Source organism: Cnephaeus nilssonii, assembly GCF_951640355.1.
Source record: "Cnephaeus nilssonii genome assembly, chromosome: 7".
In the NCBI taxonomy this organism is placed as follows: Eukaryota; Metazoa; Chordata; class Mammalia; order Chiroptera; family Vespertilionidae; genus Cnephaeus; species Cnephaeus nilssonii.
Window position 1 is genome coordinate 98,084,699 of NC_137078.1, and position 22,314 is coordinate 98,107,012.

Sequence of the window (22,314 nt, forward strand, 5' to 3'; positions counted from 1 at the left end):
ATACCTTCCCTCTGCCTGTTCTTTCTTTCTCTGTCTTTACTCCTTCGCACGCTCTCCCTCTGCCTGCCTGGACCTCTCTGGGGCACGACTGCCGTTGGCCAGGAAAATGGCTGAGGCCAGCAGCCTAGGTTCCTTCTTCCTCCTCCCTCCTCCTCCTCCCTCCCTCTGAAGGGCCTCCTCCTCGGACCTTCCTGAGCTGCAGCCTTCCATCGAGCAGCAGCTCCCGAGAAAACCCGTGACCACCTCCTCCACAGCCTGTGACTCCCCCGGCTCGGGCCCTGATCCCAAGAGCCCACAACTTTTTTTTTTTTAAGTAATTTTCCTTTTTATTATTTTATTTTATTTTTAACATTTGAGGAACAATATTCTTTTTTTATTTTTTAATATATATATTTTTATTGATTTCAGAGAGGAAGGGAGAGATATAAACATCAATAATGAGAGAGAATTATTGATTGGCTGCCTCCTGCATGCCCCCAATTGGGGGGGGGGATCAAGCCCACAGCCCCAGCATGTGCCCTTGGCCGGAATCGAACCTGGGATCCTTTAGTCTGCAGGCTGATGCTCTATCCACTGAGCCAAACTGGCTAGGGCAAGAGCCCGTATCTTAATTCTGGAGTCTGCCTGGCTTATCTGAAATCAGGTCTCCTGAGTGAAACAGAAATTTTGTAAAGAATGACACTGCTTCCTTCACTACTGACAAATACGAGAAACTGCAACCAAACTAACCCCCAGGAAGGAGCAGAGAGCCCTGGACACGCACATAGGACCCGTGCAGCAGCACCACGTGCTGAACGGGCGAGGCGAGCTTGGCGCCTTTTGGAAGCTCAGTCTCCTCCTATTTAACTAGAAAACAACAGTTACTATTAAGATATTAAAGTTCTTTTCCTGATCAGCCCATAAGCCTATACATAAGTGAATTTCCTATAGAATACATGGGATGGTCAAAGGGAAGGCACACTGAATCTCAGGTTATGGTGTTGCCTTTGTTTTGGTTAAAATCTCCCATGACTCTGAAACAGCTCTGTACTGGCCAATAAAACCTGGCCCTAAAAACATGTCATTAATGGTAAATATCAGTAATGTTGCCTGACCGGGCAAGACCACAATCGAGTCCTCAGACACGCTCCCTGCTCTGCCCCCCGCTGAGTGAATCCGGGGTCTGATGTCACCGCTGTAGGGCTGAGGAGTCAGTGAAAACTGTCCCTGGAGGACAGGAGCAAGGGCCGGAGAGAGCAAGGAGGTGCGGGCAGGAGGAGACGGACAGACCGCTGTACTGGTGTCAAATCCAAGTTGTGGGATGACACTCTGAGTGCCACAGCATCCTGCTGATGACAGACGCACACCTATTCTTTTTTAACTAAAAAAATAGAAGGGCAGCATTTCAACGACCTGATAATGAACGTTATCACTCACAGAGTTCCGCCAGCCAGTCCTTCACATCCTCCATCGTGGCGTTCACTCTGGTCTCATCAGTGGGCAGAGTGATCCGACACCTCGGGTGGAATATATACGTGGGGTCAACCGTCTCTAACTTGATCTTTGTACTGAGCTGCTGCAGCACCCAGAGAAAATTCAGCATAAATCCATCTGTAGAAACCAGTCTGTCATCTGTCTGTGAAGCATGGAAGGAAGGACTTAGAATAATGACTGAATAGAAATGCCGACCAAACATGCATCGTTTTTTGTTTGTTTGTTTGTTTGTTTTTTTCTAAGAAAATAAATTTTTTTAAATCCTCACCAGAGGATATGTTTCCATTGATTTTTAGAGAGAGTGAAAGGTAGAGAGGAGGGGGGGAGAGAGAAACATCGATGAGAGAGAGAAACATCGATGTGAGACAGATACATTGATTGGTTGCCTCCCGCACATGTCCCAACCTCGGCTAGGGATCGAGCCTGCAGCCCAGGTACATGCCCTTGACTGGGAATTGAACCTGAGACCCTTCCATACAGGCAGATGCTCTAACCACTGGCCAAACCAGCTAGAGCAGCAAACGGTCAATGACAGGACACACATATCACGTCATCACTGTCACTCTTTAGCAGCTACCACTTGTTGAGTGTTCATCCTTGTGAAGTGTTTTATACATTCTCTCACCGCATCTTCACAATAGCCTAGAAGGCAGTTACACTATTATTCCCATTTTCCAGAGGAGAAAACTAAGGTTCAGAGAATTTAAGTGACTTGCTAAGATCCTCACAATCAGCAAGCAAGTAAAAACACACTAAACATTGCTTCCTTCCTCTTCATTCCCCTCAAGAGCATCAGAACAACTAGTTTCACTGTTCCCACCTGACAGTCTCTCTAACCTACAGCATTAGCATAGTCCTCAGTAATCACAGAAAAATCATAACAGCGAGTGTTATGTGGAAGCCGAGTGTTCGCTATGTAGTAGGCACTATTCCACCAGCTTTACAGAGAGTAAACACACACGCTCAGTGTTTATTATCCCCATTCAGCAATGAGGAAGCGGAGAAACAGAGAAGTAACTGCCTAAGGTCCCACTGTTAGTAAACGCCAGACCACAATGGCAAGTCCAGGCGTCTCATGCAAGGTCCATGCTTTGATCTGTACGTTTTTCCATCTTGAGTAGAAGTGTCACATCATTCATTACTAATACAGGGTGGACGCCCTTGTAACTCTTCTGCTCTGGCAAACAGTCCACGCCAGTAGCCTCCATATAGGGCTGGTCTCAGGTCTGCTCCGGCTCCCGTCCCACTTTAGTCCATTCTCTGCACGGATTCGGAGGGTTTCTTGCTGGAAAACCCTCCGATGGTCCTCACTGCAGCTCTTACCACACTGATCAAACTGATGGAGCCTCTGACCACCCCCTAACGCACCACGCACCCTTCTCTTCCTATTCACGGTCCTCCAGCTACAAAGGCCGGCATGTGGGCTTGCTCCAAAGCTAGTCCAGTCCTAGCTTAGTGCCTTACTCCTGCCGAGAGAGCCCTTTTCCCAGCCTTGCAATGGCTGGTTCTTTCTTATCAGTCAGGTCTCTGATCAAATGCCACCTCCTTCGCGGGGCCTTTCTGCCACGTGGACAAAATCCACCCACTGCTTTCTGGAACTTCCACCATCACTCTCAAGTGCGGTACCTTGCGGGACTGGCTTCCTAGGAGCTATGCCTGTCTGAAACAATGTCTGTGCGTTAACTCATTTACCCTAGAGGACACCCACTGCACAGAAGCAGGAGGCGTCTCTACCTTGTTCACCACGCATCTCCATCTCCTAGAACAGTGTCAGTCAGTACTGAATGAGTAGGAGAGTCAGAGGAATGAATTAACGGAGAAATGAAAGGAGCCTTTAGGGGGCCTACCTGCATCTGTGCCTTTTTCATATTGGCATTGACGACAGCCGCCATGTACCCAAGGGCAGCCTCCCGGGTTTCACCATTTAACAGAATACTATGCAGAATCTTGAAAAGCTCTTGCTGAAATTTATTTTAAAAACAAAGAAAAAAATTAAAGCTTTACTTTAAAAAGTACTCCTTTGGACTGAAGAACAGCCAGCTCCCTCCCCACCTTCTCTCCTCCCCACTTCCTCTGACTCCGGGAGAAGCTGGCGACAGGAAGAGCAGACGACAAGCTCACACAACTGTGTCGGCAGCATTAGCATGGACGCGGGATGTGGAGTGCAGAAGGAAGTAGTTACTGTTTTAATAAAATAGCCTTTGCTATCTCCTTTCCAGGAGAGGATCACAATTACCTTAGTTACACTGTAATTAGCCTATAATTTTGCTGCTTTTTTTGAGAACTGAAGCCATATAAACTATATTTGGGACCAGCGAGTTAAACTAACAGCGCTCACTCACCCCATGTCTTACATGCCTAAGAGCAAGCTGGAGAGAGCCTGGCCACTAAACTCAGGACCCGTCCCAGCGATGCCGCCTACCGAGGGCGCGTAGCATTCTTGCTGCAGTTACCGTTCAAGGCACCGGTAACTCGTCTACTGCCTTTTACTGATCCCCCGAGTTCATTTTCTGAACACCTACCCTGCCCAGCTCCAAGTAATGCTGCAATGACTGGCTAACCACGCGAGTGTTTTCCAGGGTAATAGCAGGCCCTGAGAAATATTTTTCAACCACTTTAGCCTGGAAAGAGAAGAAACAAATTCAATCGACTTATAATACACACTTGGGAAGGGATCTGAACATCAGAGCAAAGGTGCAAATGGCCACTGTACTTACGTCATCTTCTGCGAAGACCGAGAAGCTAAAAAAAGACCCCAAATAAGAGAGTCTCTGCAGTTCCCGCCCAGACCCAGGGCTTAGGGACTTAGGCAACCACAACGGCAAGGAAGCGACCTGTGGGAAAAGGAAAGAGGCAGATCAAGCGGCTGTATCGGCAAGGGCGGTAAAACGTCATGGACAGAGTTCCCAACAGCCAACCTCCTCAGCGGGCCCTGAGCACCGCACAATGTGGACACTGAGCATCCCAAAACAGGCTCCCACGTGCGCTCGCTTCCCTGCTGGTGTTTTCTCATCTCGGATGGAGGAAAGCCTCCAGCTCCTCCACACTTCTGTAAAGTATACTTCTAAGTTTTCCTGGACGTACTTCTAAGTTTTACGTTTCAGAAACTCTGCGATGGAGTGCAAATGAACTCTTCTTATACTGCAAAAGGATTCAAGTCAATTCTTCCCTAGGCCTTGTTATTCTAAATGTACAATACTTAACCCAAAATTAAAAAAAAATCACAAAAGAAAGTCAACAGCTTCATCCCAGGAAATGGTATATGACAGTGGTCGGCAAACTGCAGCTCGCGAGCCACATGCGGCTCTTTGGCCCCTTGAGTGTGGCTCTTCCACAAAATACCACGGCCTGGGCGAGTCTATTTTGAAGAAGTGGCGTTAGAAGAAGTTTAAGTTTAAAAAATTTGGCTCTCAAAAGAAATTTCAATCGTTGTACTGTTGATATTTGGCTCTGTTGACTAATAAGTTTGCCGACCACTGGATATGACATCAATTTAAGAATCCAGAGCCACCCACACATGCTAGATCTAAATGCCCTGCAATGGACAGCTCCCAGACGATGCCCCGAGGAGCACCTTCTGAGTTATATGCTCACTACAAAGGTGCACGCCCAGCAGGGAGGCACTTACCAAATTGCACACGGGGTGTGTCTTCCCAAACTTGGTTTCACAGAGCTCACCCAACGCCTGGAAATCAGATCAGAGAGCCGTTTAAACGTATTTCACCAGACCCAGAGTGAATGAACACCGGAGAATAGCTGTCACTGCGCTATAAATGCGCATGTATCCCTCCCAACCCTAACAGCTTCGCTGCTTCCCTGATTCAGCAATACATCGCCCTGTACAACACTTAACATAAAACAGAAATACAAAATGAAGCTAAAAGTCACTCAAACTTTACACCAAGGGGTAACCTCTATTGATATTTTAGTTAATAGCTTTACAGACATATTTTTGGGCATATACACATTGAGGTAAATGTGTATATATATTTTTAAAATAACTTTTTTTCCACGTCAAAAAGATATGCTTCGTAAACTGTAGATGGGAAATCTTGCCAGTGCTAAACAGAACTATAAAGAATTATAATTTAATAAGCTATCAAATCCAGAACATATTAAAAGTATTCCTTAGCTTCGCGATCTCTGGTATTTTTGAGAACGCCAACATTTTCCTTTTGAGTGTCAATCATTCTCATGTTAGAGAATCAGGGAAAGTGTTGCTTTAGGGACAAGCAGCACTAACACAGCCACCGTTAGCCAACCAAACGCCATGTGAACAGCGGGCTTCCTTCTCTCTGCAATGTGGACACGGTGCACGGACATCTCTGCGAGGCCCAGGCTCAGAGCGCCACTGAGAAGGGAGTATTCTTGCTGCTCAGTTCAGGGTTCCCCAACTTTGCTGCACGTTGGGATCTCCTGGGAAGTGTCAGAAATCCCAATGCCAGGCCACAGCCTCACCTCGCACGAGATGAATTCAATTACAGTGCCCGGGAGCCGGGTGAGTCCACTGACCTAGACAACAATCTGTTTCTGATTTTGGCTCCGGGAGACTTCCTCTGCCCGCCTCTCACTATCGTCCTTTCTCGAAATGCACACTCATTGCTGTACAAGCACCAATAACGGTACAAAATAAACTGACTGCCTATCATAACGAAGGCCTTTGTCTTCTGTTGATATCTGACACTAAAAGCTCCTTACTGAATCAAACCACCGTAGGAAAGCCAGCGATTCCAGGAAGGAATATTTACAGAAGATGGTGGTAAGTCATGGGCACCGAAATACTTCATCACTGAGCTCAAACCATCAGCTTAGTCCGCTTCCTTTTATCTGCCACACACAGAGCAGAGCATAAGGATTAATGACTTTTGTCAGGAGCCTGAAGAGCATGTGCAATGAAGAGCCCTGTACAATCCACTCAAAATGATCTTTAAAACAAGAGTTGCGGTTTCCCAGCAGGGTCTCGAACGTTCGCCTGTTAGCTCGGTTTGGGGTTTTGAGGAGGTAAGTGTACCCTTGTGCACGCCTCCGCGCTAGCATTTATCACGGCGCCTTGCTGACTGTTGCTGTGGTCTGGGTTTTGCAGCAGACGGCGAGCACCTGCGGAGAGCTGGCTCCCTTGTCTCGTGGGCTCCTGCGCCCAGGGCCTGGCTCAGACCGGGTCCCCAGGAACTAACAAGCTAACTGTGAGATATAAATGGTAAGTCTGTATAATGATTAAATGGAACAAATGCGGTAAAAAATATCTATTTAACCAAGGCCTCAACTTATGGAATCTGTATTTATATATAAAGTTAATAAATTATTTAACATTTTCCTTCCTATTTCTAGAATAAAAAATATTCAGTAGTACTTCCAAGTACTTTTCTCCCAAAATTTCAAAGAAGTAAATTCAGAGAAGGAAAGAGCCTGTTATTTTGTTTCCCGTTCCAATGTTTTTATCACAGTCAGGGCCCTCAATGAGAATCTGGCTGAAACGTTCGTCCACGATTTCTGCTGAGCTAAGTAGATCCGTGTTTTCCATGTTCAAGTGAAGCTTGAAGTGTACAGCCCCAGGAAATGGAAGGTGAACAAGAGAATGACTCTCAGACCTTCTGTACAAAGTCACCACATAAATGATAAAGCTGTATACTTTTCTTAGTATAGCCTAACCTTTTATTTGCATTTGTAATTTTTTTTTTTTAAACAAAATTTCATCCCAAATAGTATGGTATGCTCACTGCTGGGAGAATCAGAAGGATACCACCAATAATGATTGTTCTCATAAGCTATCCAGTGAGCGGGGCATTTTAATGACTGCACCGCTGACTGTCTAGGCCTCGGTGGGTGGGATGGGTACCGGGCTGCTAACTGTCTTCGCTGACACATCCCACTGCACGCCACACTCTGCATGGCTACACAATGATTTCATGTTTTAAATTTGAAAACAAGGTTGACCGTGGACCTGAAAGAAAAGTGCATGTTAACATAACCTGGAAGGAAACAGCTACTGCATGGGTTATAAGAAAGAAGCTTTACCATGAGGGGGTATTTAAAGTAGTCACTATCAAGGGAGCACTCTTTGGCAGCAAGCGCCAGGCCTTGTAAAATGGGGATAAAGATCTGTAAGAAAACAAAACAAAACAAAATCAGAAATATAAATTTAAGAAAAGTTAAGAACGGGAGGCATCGTAAATGAAGTGCGGATCTGCATGCATAGGCGTCTCCCGCCTCCCCAAGGAAAAGCTGTTTGCATATAAGGGAGTCCAGACCCAGCCAGGGTGCTGCTGTCCTTCACGCCCAGCCACAAAGTAATGCAGCCGAATTCTCCAGAAGCAACAGGACACAGGGAACCCTAACACCCTGGCAGGACTCCCAGGGATTCCATAGAAACTCAGGAATCTGGAGCCTGATATAGACCCTCCAGGGGTCCCTGCTTCAATCAGCTCAATTCTACACAGCTCAAAACATGTTTCTGATCATCAAGCACCCATAATCTGTAAAGAAACTGGACTACATGTTCTACTACCTTCTCACCTCTATCAATGGTGTTAAGAATTTCTTTGTTTCCACCCTCCCACCTCCATCTAATTCCTTCCATCTTTCCCTGTATTTTGAAGAGAACAAGAAAAACAGACCAATAATGGATATTATTATTACACTAGAGGCCCGGTGCACGCAATTCATGCATGGGTAGGGTCCCTAGATCGGGGCCTTCCGGCTGCTGGCCGGGGCCTTCCTACGTTCTGTGCTGTCCCCTGGTGGTCAATGCACATCATAGCGATCGGTCGAACTCCGGTCGGTCAAACTCCCAAGGGGACAATTTGCATATTAGCCTTTTATTATATAGGATTAACCTTTAATATGTAGAACAAAGAGATAGCTGGTAAACGTTAACATTGAAAAAGAAAACTTTATCAGAATGTCTTCCCTCCACATAAACAATATCCTGAGGTCAGAACTTCAGGGCACTCGCATGTACTTTCACAAGTTTACCACTAATGCCAGGGTACACAAACACTGCCAGATGAGCACAGCACAAATGACTTCGAATGTCACAACGCACTCACTGATGAACACACCTGGGGATTTGGTAGGGATTCAAGACTTCTAATTCCATTAAAGTAGAAAAAGTTGTAATCAACGGCTAATAATCTGAATGCCAACACGTTGAAGAAGGGAGTGTTCTATGAAGCCCCTGGGAAACCTGAAAACTCCCTTTCCTACTAACCTCCTTCATTGTATTGAGCACCTTCATCGTTTAAGAAGCACAGTGTTACAGAAAGGTCCCTGGATTACCCAGGCCTTAGAGCATCCTGAGGTATCAACATAGCTCTGGAAGAAATCATTCTAGTTTTGCAAATAAGCAATCAGGGTAGAAGTAATGTGCTTGCATAAGAGCTAAAAATGGAGAGGAAGTGCTTAGATGGGGAACGTCAAAACTGCAAGCAAGAAAACAAACAAACAGAAGTTCCAGAATCACCAAAAATACATTTCTTAACTGGTCATCTAAAGTAATCTCTGAGCACCGTTTTCAGGAATGCTATAAAGTAAAACATCATTACTCTTTCTAATAGAGCTTTCCTCTTTTGTAAGTAGAGTTTACATTACAACAAACAGACAATATTGCTAAGCATATTTTTCAAATAGTCAAATGTTATACTATCTGTGTGGCTTACATATTTTAATAATTCTCTTCTATTCATATAAATAGCTCCCAGCAGTGATTAAAAATGCTACAGGTGTTCATCTCCAAGCTTAAATTCTAGCAACTATTTATTTCTGATATATTTTTTTTATCTGTGAATATCACAAATATTTACATTTCAGTCAAAAGATTTAATAATTTAAAGAAGACAGGAAGGTAACTTGTTTTTCAGTTCAGTAACTCCGTTTTACTCATCCTTCCTAGAAAAAACACGTGGTGATACCTAAGGAGAGACAAACCTTGTTTCGGACTAAGTGGCAGAAAGGCATCAGAATCCTGTGATTAAAAATAAGCAGGTCAGCAGTGGTTGCACACACTGTGAATATACTAAAGGCCACTGGACTGTACACTTCAAAATGGGCACATTTGCTATGTGAATATCACCTCAATTGTATAAAAACAAAGAGGTCATTTCCTAGCCTCTGTGCAATCAAATAGGCACAACGTACTTCTTTCAGCTGATCAAATGATGTCTTTTTTAATACAAGTATTCTAGTTAATGCACGTTACACATATAGCACAACGTATCACTTAAACCTCTCAAGACAGTTACTTATTTTCGTCAGTGTTCACTCATCCTTCTAGAGAAGGAAAGCTCACTCTGATGCCTTAACTATTCCCCTATGTCAACGAGACCATCAGACAAGAGAAGCAGCAGATGGATCCAGATAGAGTATACAACACTAACTGGGAGTTTCACTCCTGAATTGTAAAGACACAATTTCTGAGAATTCAAAGACATTAAAATGAATAGCTATAGCCTGGCTGGTGTGCTCAGTGGTTGGGCGTCAACCTATGAACCAGGAGGTCATGGTTTGATTCCCGGTCAAAGCACATGCTCGGCTTGCGGGCTCTGTCCCCAGTGTGGGGCAGGCAGGAGGCAGCCGACCAATAATTCTCTCTTATAATTATAATTGATGTTTCTAACTCTCTCTCCCTCTCCCTTCCTCTCTGAAATCAATAAAAATATATTTTAAAAATTAAAAGCTATAAGTAATCCTCCTATATAATAAAAGGCTAATATGCAAATTGTCCCCTCGACCGGGAGTTCAACCAGGGGACAGGGCCGGCCAGCCAACCACCCATAGCCCCTCCCCCAAGCTGGCCCTGCCCCCAATCGGCACCCTTTCCGCGCCACTCCCCCCCCATCAGGGCAGGCCAGCCGGACACACCCGTGCACGAATTCGTGCACCAGGCCTCTAGTATATATAAAACCCTATGCAAATAGACCGAATGGCGGAACAACCAAACAACTGAACAACCAGTCGCTGTGATGTGCGCTGACCACCAGGGGGCGTGCACAGACCATGGCAGGCATTGGCCGCAACGGGCTAGTGGAGCAGGTGAGTGGGGGCACCAGACCAAGGCGGGGTGCCGGTTGCTGTCATCGGGGCAAGCCTCTGATGGTTACTGCAAATTCTTTGCTCCCACGCGCCGCGGTCCTGCCCAGTGCTCACACCTGCTGCCGGTGCCGGCTCCACTCGCACCTGCTGCCAGCGCTGGAGACGCCGCTCCCACCCGCTGTTGGCGCCCAGCGCCAGCCCCAATCACCCCTTAGGGCTTCTCCACCCCCCCTGCTCCTGAGGGGCAATCAAGGCAGCAGCCGCCTCTCACACCCGCTGAAAGCACTGGCCCTCCTCGCACCCGCTGCTGGTGCCAGCCCCAATCGCTCCGTGCTGTCAGCGGGTACAAGCGGGGGCGGCGCCGTCAGCACGTGGGAGCGGGGCTGCCGGCAGACAGGGGACCAGGGGCCGTGGCAGGAGGGCCAGGCAGGGGCACGGAGGATGGGCGGAGACCCGCCCCTGTGCCCACCGCAGCCTCATGGCCCACAGTTCCTTTCAAGGTGCACGAATTCATGCATTGGGCCCCTAGTTAAGTATAAAAACAGATTAATAAGAATCATATCAAGTACAGCTTCCCTTTGTTATGCTTCCTAGTCATACACAAAAGAAATGATCATACAACAAACTGAGAGAAGCCATAAAGCAGCAACCAAACGTAATGCTAAAAAACTCTGCAAGCCTGAGCTTAATAGTTAATATTATTATTAAGCTTTAGTATTAAATATTGCATATCTGCATTTTCACTTGACTTTACACAATGAGATATCAAAAATGAGTGAACAGTTAATGAAGTAATCAGTAAGATATGAGACATCACCCCCAGATTACTGGTAGGAAGACAAAGATTCTATGTGGTGTGTAAACTGCCACTGCCCTAATTTGGTCATTAATTTATTAATCTCCTTTTTGTAAACACAGAGAACTAATTGTCAACACTACTCATCAGGCATATGCACAGTGAGCCGGATGCCATCTCTTGGTATTCCTGTGTTAAAAGCTCCTTAAAAATCAGGGACACACCCTTATATTTCTTCTTATTTCCCAAAGCACTTAGCACGAATCCTGTTTAGAATGTTCCTGCCTCATTGATTAGTTGAAATGGCACATAATTTGAACAATGCAGCTGTCAACCTGATTTCCCTAAGAAAGGAATCTCAGGTAAGTCTCCTTTCTGAGCAGATAACACAGGCATAATAAAATTCAGGAACAGAGTTTCAATACATGTGCATTTAAAAATCAGCTCTGTCATAGAAACGCCTAAGCTAAAAGTTTCGGTAGCAAATTCCCGAAACCTTACCTGCTTGAACACTTCTTCATCCTGGTGAGTGGTTCTCACCAGCTCTTGAATGAAGCCGTATGGGAGGTTCCTACACAGCATGTACGGCACCAGGAAGGACGGCTGCTGCATGGACCTGTGGACCAAGAGAATCAATAACTGCGATGAATCAACCAACTACCACAGAACACAGAACACATGGAAGGCCCTGTCAGCAGCAACTGCCAGCCAAATGTCAAACTTGAAATCTCCCAAATGTTTTACAAAGCAGTTTAGGTAAAAGATCACCCTTCTTATCTCTATAAATAAAAGCGTAATGTGCAAATTGACCGAATGACCAAACAGCAGAATGACCGTCCAGATGACCACGCTATGACACGCACTGACACCAGGCCAGCCATAGCGGGTACAATGCAATTGGTCGAGGGGCTCCACCATCACCCCATGATCGCCCCGCAGAGGGAGACCCAGGCCACCCTCTGTGGGGTGATCGATGAGGAGGCTCCGCAATCGATCGCCCGCAGAGGGAGGCCCAGGCTACCCGGCTGGTGGCACTACAGTGGGTGAGGGGGGCCTCTCTCTGCTGGGCAACCTATCGCCCGCAGAGGGAGGCCCAGGCCAGCCAAGCGATTGCACCCCATGCCTGTCGCCTGCAGAGGGAGGTGACCGGTGGCAGGGGAGGGGCAGTGCCGCATAGATGGCAAGCAGTGGTAGTGGCGGGGGCAGGGCCAGCTGCCAGCAGAGTGGGGAAGGAAAACCCTGATAGGCCCTGATCGCCGGCCAGGCCTAGGGACCCTACCCAAGGGGTCCCGGATTGCAAGAGGGCGCAGGCTGGGCTGAGGGACACCCTCTGCCCCCATGCACGAATTTCGTGCACCAGGCCTCTAATCATAAATAAATTCCTTTCTGTCTAAAAACTGAGAGATTATGCCAAAACCGGTTTGGCTCAGTGGATAGAGCGTCAGTCTGCGGACTGAAGGGTCCCAGGTTCGATTCCGGTCAAGGGCATGTACATTGGTTGCGGGCACATCCCCGGTGGGGGGTGTGCAGGAGGCAGCTGGTCGATGTTTCTCTCTCATCGATGTTTCTAGCTCTCTGTTACTCTCCCTTCCTCTCTGTAAAAAAATCAATAAAATATATTTTAAAAAGTAAAAATAAAAACTGAGAGATTAGCTCTGGCCGGTGTGGCTCAGCAGTTGAGCATAGACCTATGAATCAGCAGGTCACAGTTCGATTCCCAGTTCAGGGCACATGCCCGGGTTGCAGGCTCAATCCCCCAAAGAGGGGCCTGCAGGAGGCAGCCAATCAATAATTCTCTCTCATCATTGATGTTTCTATCTCTCTCCCTGCCTCTCTGAAATCAATAAAAAATATATTTTAAAAAATTCACCTCTTTTACTTATTGGTTTATGCTTTATCCAATTAGAGATGAGCGGTGGCTAGGCTGCCCCGCTAACATCAAGCACCTCTCGGTTTCTCCTACCTGGGCTGGGTGAGGGAGCCTTGCAGAACTAATGCAGTGTGGGAGATGCACTGTGAGCGGATGTTGCTCAGAAGCTGGCTGACCGCTGGCTGGCTGCACATCTGAAAAGAAAAGACAAACAAAATCACCCCAGACTGTTGAAAACTGACAACATTCAGAAGAGACGGAACTCCAGAAAATGGCATGCTTTGTTCTTCCTTTATTCATACTGAACAAGCCAGAGTAACTGTGTCACCCAAGTACACTGCTTCTGCTGAAACCTACAGTTAGAGAAGAAAGAAGTGGAGGCTTGAGGCGACCACTCAGGAATCTCAGACATGTGCCCACTCGCTCTGCTTTTGCTAAGGTTAAGAGCAGCAAACCCCAGAGGCCCTGCAGAAATATGAAACTAACAGGTGGACAGCCAGATTAGTTTCTAATGGAAAACTAGAACTAGAAAATGAAGTAGGAATAAAATGAAATAATAATGAAGTCAGCACAAAAGAGGAGAAAAAGTGTAGCTTCCTAAGTTTAAATGCAGTTTTGCAACTTTTTATGTAAGTGATTCTGGACATTTATTTAATCTCACCAAGGTTCATTTGCTTACTTACACAACATTAAAAGTAGTACCCATCTTACACTGGATTACACCAGGCTAACTGAACAACTGGGGATCTGAACTAACGCAGGCCCGGCACAGCGCCTGTCAGTCTACGGGCTACAAAAATGTTGTTTATTATTGTAATGATTATGAGAGACTATCAGAAATTACTAAGGCCATGTAAGTTGTTGGTAGCAATGGCCCTTGGCCCTGCCACTTCTTCCCTCCACTAGGATGTGAGTTCTATGTGGGCAGGGATCTTCGTCTCTTCTGCTCATACCCCAAGCTCCTGGTATAGTGCCTGGCACGTAGTAGTACGTGCTCAATAACCACTTCATGAATAAGTAAATGAGTGCTAAGTAGGGAGTGGAAACTTATTTATCAAGCAAATGACCAGGCTTTTGTGGGCTCTTTTAGATGAATCTATTTCTTATTACCTTTGGTGCTTTTTTTTCCTCAATTCCAACTCGGTCAAAACACTCGATGAGGTAGTTCAGCATATCTGTCTCTTTGCAGGTCTCAATGGCGAAATGGTCACTGTAGGAATCCCAAGAACTTGCCCCACCACAGGCTCCAAAACTTTGGAGAAGAGAAGAGAGAGTGATGGTTCGTACCTCTTCTCAGTGCGTTGTTAGACAGTTTGCACTTCTGCAGCAGAAAGCCTGTTGGGACCCCTGCCCCGGGCCGGAGCGCAGGCCCCATGCAGCCAAGGCTGGAGCTGACTGCTCATCCCCCTGCTCCAAGGCCAACCACAGTCATTTCCAGTAAACGTTTTATTGTGACTAGGAAGTCTGACCAGAAACCCAACATCTAATCTTGCTGGGAATGGCAACTGACAAAAGCAGGAGGCCTAAGGACGGCGAGGCGTTTGAAGGGATGCCACACGCACCTAAGCCAAGCGGGCAGCATCGCTCGGGCAGACGTGGGGTTAGAGCACACTGAGCTATCACTGTCAGGATAACAAAACACCCCTCCTCCTCCTAACGCCTAGCATGGATCTCAACGCCTTCATCTAGCATTTGGCAACAGGGCCAGAGCTTAGGAAAACTGTCCAGTTAGGAGACATGAAAATGTTTGTTATCAACACAAGTTTTCCAAAGCTGTCAGTGAAAAAGGCAAAGCAGCACAGTAAGAACAAAACCAAACCTTTGCTCGAGGAGAGTCCCAACTTGGGGTCTCTTCCCAGCCCTACAGCTTACCTGTTACCTGAACCCAAACCTCGTCTTATGTGCAGCGAGGGTTAAATAAAATCACGTGAAGTGCTTTGTAGACTAAAGCAGGATACTGCGTGAGGCACTGTTATCATCAGTATAACTGTTCTCTGAGGCCACAGCCAAACATCACCACAGGGTTAGGGGTGAGGGAACTCCAGTTTAGATCATTAGGTCATATGCCGAGTCTGATGTTAACTTACCGATTGATTTGATTTGCACAAAGGAGACAGATTAATCATGGCATAGGAAGAGGCCAGGAATTTTGAAATGAAATGAGAAAACGTAAGCTTACCGAAAAAGTTACATGTGAAAGATGATAAAGGATGGGAAGAATATCAGGAACCTGAGAGACCCATTCCTACTTCAACGTGGGGCCAACAAAGGATAGGAACTAAAAAGCAAAAGGAACTTACACATTAACAATATGTTACGTACAAAGATGGGTAGATACACAAAACTAATTTTGGAACATATACACAACCAATCTTAGATTTTAGAAAAATATACATAACTGACCTTCAAATGACATTGAAGTATTTCAATCAAAAAGATGAAAACAATGCCATTTTACATCTAAAGCTTCCAGTAAATTTGAATTCCTACAATATAGGCCTTACTTTAGGTGTGATTGGGAAGGGAGGGAGGAGTCAAGGCTGGGAGGCAGGCAGCCAAGGCCCACCTGAGGGTAACTAGCACCCACACAGCGCCCGGACAAAGCCAGGACAAAGATGGGCAGGCCAGCATGGGAACCCTAAAAAAACACACACACAATTAACTTTTGTGTCTTCTTATCTGTTAATTTTGGGGCACTCTTCATGAATTAAGGGCAGGATCTGATATCTGTTCACTGGCCTGACAAGAGAAAGTTGAGTACTGCAACAAAGCACAGGAAAAAACCCGTAAGAACAAAACAGAAAAATCCACCCACAAATGTAAGAAGTGTGATGAGTCCCCGAGAGTAGAAAGGGGAAAAGAGATGTTTGTGTTCACCGTAGCTTCCCACCACCTGCCGCCCCTCCTCCCTCCTCCTCTGACGTCAGTCACTCAGGGGCTACAGTGGGGCTACGGGTCCCCAAGATGAACTAACTGTGCTAATACAGGCTGTGCCTACGCACAATTAAGGTTGCCTTTCCTTTGAGCAGCTCTTGCAAATGACAATGAAAACAGAGACTCCTCATGTTTAAAAAGGAAATTTAAAACCATACATTTCCTTGACCCTAAGCCCATATTTCTCCATTTTTACATTTCTGAAGCGGAAAGCACCTTATAGTTATTGGACGTTGGTGGGTCCTTGCCAACAGCATGGAGTCAGTCGAGGCATGGGACCGCCTGTGTGACACCGGCATGCTCAGGTGGTGGCAGCTCAGGCACGGACACTAGGTTCCACTCTCAGCCAACACACCCATCCCACTGTAACTAAATCTGAACACCTCAAAGTCAACTGAAATATCTTCGCAAATGCTGCACTAAGGCATGAAAAGTGACAGTGCGTGGAGAGACCGCTTGTCAGGTGCCAGGCAATGCAAGGGAAGATATTAGAGTTTTCAAAGCTAGGAGGTTGGTGTCTGTTGGTGACCATCTGTCAGGCACCAAGCAACACTTCCAGTTGATTTCAAGAGAAGAGAAAGAAAAAGAAAAAAGAAGAAAAGAAACAAACAAAAAAGGTTTAACCAAATAGGACATGTAGAGTAAACACCAGTGTTGGTCAGTATACTTCAAAAGTGTAAGTTTAATCCGAAAGGTGCTAAAGCAGACCATGATCACAAATATGAAAACCAGCCAGTCCAGCCAACACTCGCTATGCATACGCGTCAAAGGTCAAAAGTCACTTACAAGGAGCTGTGGATTCAAAGTCAAAGAGTTGGACTCAAATTCTGAATGACAGATACTAAAGGAGAACGTGGTGGATAGCTTATATGCACAAATCCGTGCTATCAATAAACCCTTTAAATGTTTTAAATATTTTGTTTTTTTCCCTAAAAATGCTGTTATAATTCATGATGGTTTTATAACTGCTGACATACGAAATGTGACATTGGGAATGTGTCATATGTAAGTCCTAAAAGTGTCTCTGGGAAAACATATGAACCATTTTCTGAAACTACATCAGTCCTAGTGAATAATGTAATTACTTCACATAATACCTGAATCCTTCTGAAAACACAATGAAAATATTCCTGGGGATATTACACATGCCTCATATCTGTGCAAACTAAATCCAATTTTAAAAATTTGCTTCTTAAAAAGACTTCATTGTAGTTTCTTTTCTTCTACAAGGGGAACAATCACCCTCCTATTTTCTTTCCTTTCTTTTCCTTTTATTTATTTTTTGCATGCAGGTCCTGCAATTTTATATCTTCTCAATGCAGCATAAAATCAGAACGGTGTAGCTTTAAGCGATGCACACTCAGTAACAAGGGAAGCAGTGTGCCTGCTGCTCCAGGCCCTGCCGTGGGCCCTGGGGTCACACGCTGAGTCAAACAGCTGCAGACCTGTTCCTAGGGCACCTACGTTCCAGAAGAGATGCTCAAAAACGACTGAATACAGCAGAGCTCTGGGGGAAAGGAAAGCAGAGGATGGGGGACAGAGCGGGGCGGGGCGGGACGTGTGCGTGTTTTATGTGTCTAATACAACAGGGTCGGGGACAAAGTCTGATAAGATGGCATTTACACACAGACCTGAGGGAGTCGGGCGGCCGGCCAAGTGCAAAGGCCTAAGGCAGGAGGAGATATGCTGAGTGAGTTCAAGAGCAGGATGGAGTGCACAAGCTGGAGGAGGGAGGCAGGAGGCGTGGGAGTGTGTGTTGTGTGTGCATTTGTGCACGTGTGTGTACGTGAGCTGCGCGGTCTTGTAGGCCAGGGTGAGAGGCTTTGGGTTTCAGTCTAAGTGAGGAGGGAAGTCACTGGAAGGCTTTGGGACTGACAGAGAAGAATGATTTCTTTTAGACTATTTCCATGTTTTATCTCCAAGTAGTGATGGCCAGCACAAATCAGAATAAACGTCCATTTTCACTATCTTGTCATTTTTCTCTTCCTGTTCAGAGGCTCATAACTTTCAAGATTTGACCTGCTTCATTGCAATATCTAAGCAGTAAAAAAACCAAAAACCGGAGTATTTCTTTCTAGTCATCCACTTCCTAGGAAACAATGAGAAAAACTTTCCTCAGAATAACTCCTATGTTATCTTTATCACAAGACAATTCTCGCACCTCACGCATTTCCACTCCTGGGAGAAGTGGTTCCTTATAATCCACACAGCTCTCTCCACAGCGGACTACACAACACTGCAGAAGGAATGGTCCTACCTTCCTTAAATGAACCCTGAGCATCGCCACTCTGAGCAATGAAGATGTGAACAGAGGAACATCCGTCCAGACTACTTCCAAAAAGATCTGCATGACATCAACTCCACGGGACACCCAGAGGGGGCCAGATATAAGCCCTGCCGATTCCTTCCTCACCTTAATCTTACAGGTAAGAAGTGGGTGTTCAAATCTTCCTTCAAAGGAAATAAAACTCTGAGATGATCAACTAGAGAGGGGAAAAGGAAAAAACCATTTGCTGAGCGCTTCATTAACAAGGTTTGGCTGCCTCTTCCTGATTCTGGCCCTACCGGCATGCTCAAGTTCCTCTCTATCTGTTTAATCAGTTATGTCTTTTTACCCATCCTTTTATATTCTTTTTGATCTCTATTCGGAACCTATAAGTTGCCAAAATCTGGATAGAACAGATTTCATTTTGACAGCCAGCAAAGGGCGTGCCTGCTGACTGGGATGGGATTCTGTAATTACAGAGTCAAATGTTCTTGCGCAGAACAGAGTAGATGCTCTTGGCAGCTAAAGAATCAGTAAGGAACGAGAACAACACAGCCCTATTGGACGAAGATGGACACGCCAGAGGCAGCCCAGGGGCTCTGACCCAGACTCTGCACGGCCTCGTCATGTGACTCGCCTCCCTCCCGATGGCCCAGTTCTCACAGTGAGGAGGAGGGCTGCTGGGCGCATTAAGGTGGTAATGAATGCAGCACTGACAGTGGCTGGCACGTGATGCTCAGTGAGTATGCGCAGCTATTATTACACAACCCTGAGTTTTACTTCTCCTGGTAGGTGTAGGATCTAGATCTGAGACAAGGCTGGGATGTTGTAAGTCCAGAAAGACAGGTGTTAGTGACAGCAGCACACCATCTGATATCTTTGTTAGAGAAAGCTGGAATTAAATAGGCCAGGGAGAGAGAATTCTCCCACAGATAATTCACAAACAGCCAACTTATCATGCATGGAAATTGATGCCTAACAAGGACACCTGCCGCATAACTATGATCATGCAACAGAATTTTCCTACAAGAAAAAGGCACCTTTACGGCTGGGAAATTTACTCGAGAAAGAGGGGTATAATGTTCAAGCTAATACAAACATCAACCTTCCTGAGTCAGCAGTCAACCTTGTGCGCCGTTCCTCTCCCTTTATATACTCAGTCCTCTGCACACTGTCAGAGGTAATGAAGTGTACCTACTCCTACTGCCGGCTCTATTTATAGCCTGGAGTTATTTTTGAACAGTGTTGGCCACAAATACCAACTCAGCCCAGAGGAAACTTCAATTTAAGAGCAAAATTGTAAGACAATGAGTCAGAGTGTTAGAAAGACGGGGCTGTTGTATTTTCTTTTCCAAAGTCACCTGGACAACCTCAGTAGCCTTTTTCAGGAGTGAACACTCAGCAATATTAATGAACTAGCCTCTGCTGCCATTCCAAAGGCCATCTAAACAAGCAGGGGCTAGCCCGGCTGGTTTGGCTCAGGGGTTGAGGGTCGACTCAGGAACCAAGAGGTCATGGTCAGGGCACATGCCTAGATTATGGGCTTGACCCCCAGGACGGGCCTTGCAGGAGGCAGCTGTTCAATGATGTTCCTCTCATCGATGTTTCTATCTCTCTATCCTTCTCCCTTCCTCTCTCTCTAAATATCAATGAAAACATATTTTAAAAAAATAAGCAGAATCTAGCTTCACTGAGGTCAGGGAGGCGATCAGTGAAATCAAGGTTAGACATGAAAGCAGATTCACAATTACACTGGAAGTATGGCCCCTTATGCTCACCAATCGATTGCCCAGACTGAGCCGGGGCAGGACACGCGCAAGCGCGCACACGCACACACGCCAGCACCTCTGCCATTCCTAAAGAGCAGTCATCCATGCAGCTGTACACAGGAAAACATGCCTCAGAGCACGTGTTGCTACATCTGCTAGCTCACAAGAATATCCTCACAACAGATGAGTGGAGGGTCCTTCACGTGTAGAGCTTAGGGTGGGTGAAGTTAATGGTGACTGATCTCTACTCTGTTATTCATGTTTTAGACAAATGGTTATATGTAAGTTTTCTCCAAACTTACTAGCAACAACTATGAAAATTTTCCTATGTGCCCTTTACCCCACGAGAGGGCCCTAGCATTTCAGTACATGCAACTGCTCACATCTTCACTCTCCAGTGGGCGCGCCTGACCCTATGCTGTTGGGATTCAAAGCACCCCCCTGACCAGGGCTTACGGACGTTAGTTCCTAAGCACCTATGCACATGCAGGGGTAAGACTCCATTCCTGATACCTGGACCCAAACTGGACACAAGAAAACTCATCACCACCACCAACACCTTCATCATCACCATCATCTTCTTCTTCTTCATCATCATCATCACTACTGTCCCCAGAAAGCGCGAGGAAGAGGAAGGAGAAAGGACTGTCGTACATACTACCACAACAAAAGCAAAAAAGGTGATCAGGAACAAAGGAAAAACAAGAGGGAGAAAGCGTTTGCTGTCCGGTTAATTAAATCTGATGCCGAAAGTTTTCTCTACTGACATGCAGGAAAGTAATTCTCCTGAGCTACAGAGATGCACAGGGTCCTGTGGGAGGGGCACTGGCTAATGGAATTCTGGGACCACCTCTGTCTAGGAGCTGGAATCAGAGTCAAGGCATGAACGCTGGCCCAGCCCAGTGACCAGTGCTAAGGGACACCAGGCCCAGCTCTGCCCCACCACCGCTTGGTCTGACTATATTTCAACTACAACTGTCAACAGTAGAAAAGTCAAAAAGCGGTTCTGTGATCCCCAACTCTCAAATACAAACTGCCTACCGTCTCTGAAATTCATCTGTAATGAGGAGTGACATGTGAATTCAACTTTAAAAACTAAGTTGCTTTTTCTTCCTTACTTTTTTTTTTTTACAGGACCGAGAAAAGGTAAGGGGAAGGTAGGGAACAAAGGTGCCCACAACAGAGCCACCCATGCTTTCTGGTGTTACAAAGCCGGGCAGAAGCACGGAGTCAGGGCACGAGCCTACCAGACTAGTTAGACACACGGGTTAATAACCCAACAGAAACCCATGTAGCTGCGGTCAGTGTCACACAACAGTCCTTCCAAACCGTGTTAACCTGCTTCCCTGCCCTGCACACAGGCCGCCGGCTCTCCCGCTGCATAAATACCTAGGAGAGGTCCTTAGGGAGGAGGGGCGTCTGCTCAGGGCACTGGGTGAGGCGGGCAGGACAGCTGGCCCCGCGCTGGTGGCCCTCTGTCGGGAAGAGCTGGCCGGCACTGCTTGAGGGCTACTAGCGAGGGCGGGGCGGCTCGGTGAGCTAGACAGAATGGAGATGCCTGGGGACCTCGGGGTAGGAGAGAGGGAAGTCCCCCCGGGGTGGGTGACAGTGTAGGGGCGATACCGCGGCGATGGCGATGGCGGCTGGCTTCCCGCCGCGGTCCCGGGGGCCGAGCCATGGGCACTGAGGGAAATGGAAGGCACAGCCACGTGGCTGGCTGGCCCAGAGGGGGAGGCAAAAGGCAGGCTGATCGCCGGCACAGAGCTCCAGAAGCTCGCGCTGCGAGCGGGGCTAGTGTCATAGAGGCTGAATTAGGTGAGAAGAGGAGGGAAGAAGAGAAAAGGAAAGAAAAACTTGAGATAAATAATTAAAATGGAAAATATCAAGCTTTTAAAGAACAGTATAGTCACACTTCCCATCGCTAAGCATTCAAGTATACATATCTTTCAGATACCTAAATAAGAATCACCTAATTGCTGTAAAGGTCTAGAAGTTATACTTAAAATATTTTAAAGCCCTCTTGCCCAAGAATAATGTACAATATTTATTTCTAAATTTTAATTTACCAAAAGCCAAACCATGGAAAGCCAAAGAGACCCATCTGAAAAGGACAGCACCTCCTGCAGTGACCAAACCAAGCCCCCAAATATGACACTGCGGTCATCTGCATGGCACAGGC

General features: G+C 46.3%; 1 protein-coding gene across 2 annotated transcripts in view; it reads right to left on the bottom strand.

Moving 5' to 3' along the window:
* Positions 1–22,314, bottom strand: part of UBE4B (ubiquitination factor E4B) — an 87,454-nt gene that overhangs the window by 21,854 nt on the left and 43,286 nt on the right. The window contains exons 7-17 of one of the 2 annotated variants that reach the window (XM_079777452.1): positions 21,525–21,941; positions 20,649–20,792; positions 14,277–14,418; positions 13,260–13,360; positions 11,798–11,912; positions 7,489–7,572; positions 5,102–5,158; positions 4,191–4,307; positions 3,996–4,094; positions 3,321–3,434; positions 1,417–1,615 (exon numbers count right to left, since the gene is read on the bottom strand). In XM_079777452.1, coding sequence (XP_079633578.1) covers positions 1,417–1,615; positions 3,321–3,434; positions 3,996–4,094; positions 4,191–4,307; positions 5,102–5,158; positions 7,489–7,572; positions 11,798–11,912; positions 13,260–13,360; positions 14,277–14,418; positions 20,649–20,792; positions 21,525–21,941 — 1,589 coding nt within the window. The remainder of the gene's footprint in view (positions 1–1,416; positions 1,616–3,320; positions 3,435–3,995; positions 4,095–4,190; positions 4,308–5,101; positions 5,159–7,488; positions 7,573–11,797; positions 11,913–13,259; positions 13,361–14,276; positions 14,419–20,648; positions 20,793–21,524; positions 21,942–22,314) is intronic. The other variant, XM_079777451.1, reaches the window with a different exon arrangement.